The following is a 5,652-nucleotide window of genomic DNA, read 5'->3' on the forward strand; positions in this document are numbered from 1 at the left end:
ATTTTCCTTATTACATGATGAATGAGGAATATCTCTTCATAAATATAACAATAATTCTTAATTGTATTTGGATTTCAACGAGATTATGTGTTAGATGCTCATTTGTTCTTATTGATTTCAAGGAACTCCCGCTGACTGTGCCTCTTTGGGCATCTCTGGGAAGCTCTTTGATGGTTTGGTTCCTGATTTGGTAAGTTTTGGAGTTTCTTCATGGATTATTATGCTCTTTTGTGGTTTTACGCAAGTGTGTAAGAAGTGGCTCTCTGTGTACATAACTACCTACCGATAATCTTTTCCGAAATAATTTTGGGTTCCATGTTTCTTCATTTTTAATGCAGGTGCTTAGCGGAATCAACATTGGCAATAATTGTGGATTACATGTGTAAGTATCTTTGCATGTGCATACCAAACTGACATGCTTGTATTTTTCATCAAAATTACTTCATGTTAACCGATGCCAGAGTATCAATCGAAACCACTCAAGGTCAAAAGCAACAAGAGGAACCACATGCGGTGTTTTGGGCAGTCTAACTGTCTATTGGAATTATTACCATCAACTTAATTGCATTGCTTTGATCTTATCAGTGAATCGTGAGCACTTGTGTTTTTTGTGTGTAGTGTATATTCTGGAACAGTTGCTGGTGCTAGGGAGGCATTTATATATGGGATTCCTGCATTATCTATGTCATACAATTGGTATGCGATGTTTTTTTGTAATATAATTCTATGTATTTACTATCATTTTATTGTGCAAACTGCAAATATTGCATTCATATTTTAACCAAACGTTTCAGGCATCTGTACATTCTGGAACTTGATAACAAATTTGTTATATGTTCATATTATGTTATTTATTCAATGTTTTTTTCCTTCATATTTTGTCATATTGTCATCGTGTATCATTTGAAATACTGGTATCTTCAAAGTAACAACGAACAGGCAGTTTGCTGTACTTCTGATTTGTTCAAAACCTTCAAAAAGTGCAACAAATAAATGATTTTGTCCAACATGTGGAAACAAAGAAGCAGCAGAGTTTGCTCACCTGAAAGGCTAAAACCTCATAATTATCTTTCAGCATATGAAGTGGCTGTGGCTGATATAAGAAAGCAGGAGTCACTAGTGATTTGCGTAAGCAATAGTTTTTTGAAATATTTCCCATTTCCTCTTTGCGAACTTTAGGTAATTCCAGACCTCCAAACCAAATCTCAGATCATTGGAACGTGGATTGTTCTGCATAAGTTTCGTGGCAGGATCCCCATGCACTCCTAGTGCTCCACATAAATCCACCGGTGTTCGTCTATAAAAGCTTTATCACCAGTTTTTGGCTATTTCAGTTTTATCCCAAGCTTGCCCTACCAAATCTCTAGGGGCAGCCCCAGTGCATGCAGCTCCCGCTTGCGCAGGGTCTGGGGAAGGGTCCGACCACTTTGGGTCTATTGTACGCAGCCTTTCCCTACATTTCTGTAAGAGGCTGTTTCCAGGACTTGAACCCGTGACCTCATGGTCACAAGGCAGCAGCTTTACCACTGCGCCAAGGCTCCCCTTCCCCTACCAAATCTCTGGCTAGCCAAAATTCGTCCACGCAAGAAAAAATGAACTAGAGTGGGCAAATAGGCAGGGCATGCCCAAATTGGCAACCATCCAAACATAGACCAATATTTTGGCAGTGACCAGAAAATTGGTAGGGTGAGTTTTGGCCACCATATATGCTCAAATTTCATTCACACCTTCCATGGCTCAAATTTATGCAAGTGATTGACTAAGTTAATAAGTGATAGTAGGGTCTACCTGACGATCTCTTAATTGTAACTTTCAGGGTTGCTGGTCAGAGCAGTGTTAATGACCTCAAAGTGGCTGCAGAGGTTTGTATCCCTCTGATAAATGCTGTCATGCTCGAGATCAAGAGTGGAACCTACCCTAAAGGATCATTCCTGAATATAGATGTGCCATCTGATGCTGCACACCACAAGGTATATCTACTGACATTGATTTTGTAGTAAATTATGTACTTCTCTATTTACAGTTTGTTCGTTTAAAGGGAAAACAATCGGACTACAGATCTATACAATTTTGTGGACAAAACTGTGGAGTATGCCAAAGGTAGACCTTGTTGGCGTTAAAAGTGTTATTACATGAAAATTGTTGGCATTCAAGATGAAACAATTTGGTTATTGGTAGACCTTGCCTTACCAGTATGAATTATCTATCTTGAATCGTAACTGCCAAGATTGATATATCTCCCGATTTTCACTGAATGTTAAACATCATGATTCCTTACCGCACACTTGCCCAAATAAAGTATGTGTGCTCCTGATATTCATTGAGTAGAGATCTAGATATATTTACATTATGTTCCTGTCAGTAGGGATACAAAATTACAAAGCAAGGAAAATATATGGCCAGAATTGGATGGGAGCAAACAGTCTACCAAAAGCCTTCCGTAGAAAGTTACCAGACGGCAAGCATGGATATTGACGGTGAAAAGGACAGAGATATAGACACTTCATCAGCGAATGACCTACTGTTTAAAAGAGTGGTAATTTTCACATATGTTTGATGTTTCATTCTGATTTTCTCCAACCACATTAATCTGAATCTGATAGTTAGCCTTCTAATAAAAATAGTTCAATAAGATATGCAGCATAATTGTTTTCAGGTATTAAATTGTATTTTCATGTCCTGAAGTCCTACTTCTTCTGCTTTCCTGGTGTTTGATATTGGTCTACTGTCATACTGTGGACTGCTTATAGCAAATTTCAGTAAGACTACTTGGTAGTCCATATAAAGATGGAGCACACTTGGTAGTCCTTGTTTACACAATGATAATTGCTGTTCATTCCCTAAAAAAAAATAGATAATTGCTGTTCATGTTATTGAGGATGTCTGGAGATTTTATCGATATCAAATATGATGTTGTTATTCTTATGCTAACTGAAACTAAACAGATTGTGTTCGGAATTAAAATGATGAGTTCATATTTGTACATTAATTTCGTTGATCGTGTTTTGAACAGATAGTAAAGAGAAGTTATGATGAAGAGGAAGGGGAGGACATGGACTACAAATCCCTTGCAGATGGATATGTAAGAATGACCTAACTACCATACAGTATCTTTGATGGAATCCATTGATAAGTATCTTGTTTTCCTCCAGATTACTGTTACTCCTTTGGGTGCTCTCTCCCGCGCAGAAGCAGATGTCATACCCTACTACAAGGCTTGCTTGTCTCGCATTTGAAGATGTTCATCTTCCTCATCCCTCTATGTTGGTATTTTTATTCTTTATTGTTATTTCTGTATGGCATTACTTCATATTGCAAGAAGCAGAAACGTCAAGTCAATTTGCATTTCAGGAATATAATTGTCCTGCTTGAAAATATTTCTTTCTTCTCATTTTAATTTATGAAGTATCTTATTACAGTTTCAGATGCAAGAAACGTAATGCACATTGGCAGCGTTGTACATTTCAATTAGGAATGCTGTCAAACTGATTTTCTAGAGCCTGTGTAGAACTGCTATTTACCAAACATACCCAAATTGCATTTTGCTTTTCCTAATCAATTTCACCTCTTTGCCTAGTTCGTTTTCTGTTATATAATGTGAAGAATAGCATCTACGTATATTTTTCTCAAGCTTTTGAAACCACAAAACCCACACTTCACTATGCGACTGACTCCTTTTCACGTGATGGTTTTCAGGCAAGCATGCTATTTGGGAGGCTGGCCAAACTGAACCTACAGATGTCATCGCCTGTAAATTGCGAATAAATCGATCTGTGACATTCTTGTTGACTTGACCCCTATGCTGCATTTGCCATGTTATGTATTGCTGTGATTATCTTGGCAGCCTCGAACAACTCTAGCTATTCGTAACCGTGGTTTTCAGTATTAGTGGGAGACTGTTTCTTTTTTTGAAATGACAGTTACCTTGCATTCATTAAAAAGAGAAGAGTTGCGGAAAACCGAGCGAAAACCAGAACCGAGCAAAAACCATCACAACCGCTGAACGGCACACATAAGATACACCACGCACACCACTCCAAAGAGGGTCTTGCCGAGCCAGCATGCAGACGTCATTGTCATCACTCCTTCCCTAGACGTCATTGTCATCACTCCTCCCCTAGAGGTGTGATCGTCGTCCCTAAACTCTGAGCAAACGACTCCGATTTTGTTGTAGGTGATCATCGACTCAACCGACATTGTAGAGACTGTATGAAGATGAAAGAAAATCTGCGCCACACTCGCTCACCTGCGACCAGATCGTGCAGCTCTGACTCTGACAGAGAACTACGAAGGAGAAAACCAGGCATGGTTGGCGCCACGGAAGATCGCGAACGGGCCACTTGTAGCCAGTCATCGTATATCACAGGCCCCCGCCATCGCAACTTTGACTTCAGAGCAGCAAAACAAATCGAGGCAATCCTATGGACACGCCGGAGAAGAGCCGACTACCTCAACCATCGCCAGCATCGCTCTCGCCATCATCATTGTTGCAGAAGCCTAGACGCCACAACCGCCGCCAACCATTGGTCCTGCTTGCCGTTGCCGAGCTCTGAGACGAACCCAAGAGGGAAAAAGACACCAAGACGTCGCCATCGTCCGATCACAAGATCAAGGGTTTCCCCTGGAGAGGCCGAGATGGCCGGATTCGTGCGGGAGGGGTGCGATAGCAAAATAGCAATGCCTCCAGGAAGGTCAATGACAGCCACAACCGCCGCCATCGCTGGTCATGGCACAAGGCCGAGACAGAATCTTTACCCAAGCACCCACACCACCTCAGTCGCACATCATCCCGCACTGACGCCGGCAAGCCTACCAAACACCACCACCGCACCAGCCCGTCGACGCAGAGGTTGACTCTGCAGCCAACTGCACCTCGTGGAGACCACCAATGACCAAACACAAGAGCCGACCGCCACATCCATGAACGGCCACCGAGAGTGGAGCCACCGGACGCAACGGGCCACCGCGCCCTGCCGAGCACCATGCCGGCAAGGAACGGAGGTGCACTGCCCACCATGGTTGTCGGCCGCAACCAAGCAACAGACGCGTCACGCGCACCACACGCGCCACCGCGGCCTTCGGAGACCAGATCTGCCACATCCTCACCTTGAAGCCGCTCTTCTGTGCCGCCACGGGCCTCTCAGGTGCGCCGACCGTGCCGCCCAGGCCCTCGCGCGCCCGTGAGCACCACCTGGGCATCTTCTTGACGCAAGATCCGGGCGACACCAGCACCCGCCACACCCCTCGCGGCCAAACCGCCGTCCGCGTCACGCCTGCGCGCGCCCACGCCCTGCCGCACCCGGTTTGCTCTTGGCCGCTCGCGGAGCGACCGAGGAGCACTTTCTCTAGCAAGGGGAGGAGTATTTAACCAAAAACTACCACAATTGATGGAAACATGACAGAAAACTACCACTCTACGTTTTTGTGCGAAAAACTACCAAATTTGAACTAAACCTTGGCAAAAAACTACCAAGTGTCGAAAGCGCTCGCTTCGACCGCGTTAACCCCGGATCTGACCGGCCTGGCCCGCGAATCAGTTGCCACGGTGGCTAACTGAGGGCCGCCGTGCGGTGACGGCCGTTAACGGCCCGTCCCCTGTCGGAACGGCGCCTGTCGGTGCGGTGGGTCAAGATCTGATCCATTCCCCTATCG

At 44.0% G+C, this 5,652-nt stretch overlaps 1 protein-coding gene across 2 annotated transcripts in view; it reads left to right on the forward strand.

The window, feature by feature from the left end:
- LOC119323337 (5'-nucleotidase SurE-like) overlaps positions 1-3,914 on the forward strand; it is a 6,689-nt gene extending 2,775 nt beyond the window's left edge. The window contains exons 3-10 of one of the 2 annotated variants that reach the window (XM_037596965.1): positions 123-190; positions 339-382; positions 619-696; positions 1,817-1,970; positions 2,366-2,536; positions 3,014-3,082; positions 3,153-3,267; positions 3,697-3,914. In XM_037596965.1, the coding sequence (XP_037452862.1) occupies positions 123-190; positions 339-382; positions 619-696; positions 1,817-1,970; positions 2,366-2,536; positions 3,014-3,082; positions 3,153-3,236 (668 nt within the window). In that variant the 3' untranslated portion in view covers positions 3,237-3,267; positions 3,697-3,914. The remainder of the gene's footprint in view (positions 1-122; positions 191-338; positions 383-618; positions 697-1,816; positions 1,971-2,365; positions 2,537-3,013; positions 3,083-3,152; positions 3,268-3,696) is intronic. The other variant, XM_037596964.1, reaches the window with a different exon arrangement.
- The last annotated feature ends 1,738 nt before the right edge of the window (positions 3,915-5,652 follow it).

The sequence above is a fragment of the Triticum dicoccoides genome, chromosome 6B (assembly GCF_002162155.2).
Source record: "Triticum dicoccoides isolate Atlit2015 ecotype Zavitan chromosome 6B, WEW_v2.0, whole genome shotgun sequence".
Taxonomy (NCBI): domain Eukaryota; kingdom Viridiplantae; phylum Streptophyta; class Magnoliopsida; order Poales; family Poaceae; genus Triticum; species Triticum dicoccoides.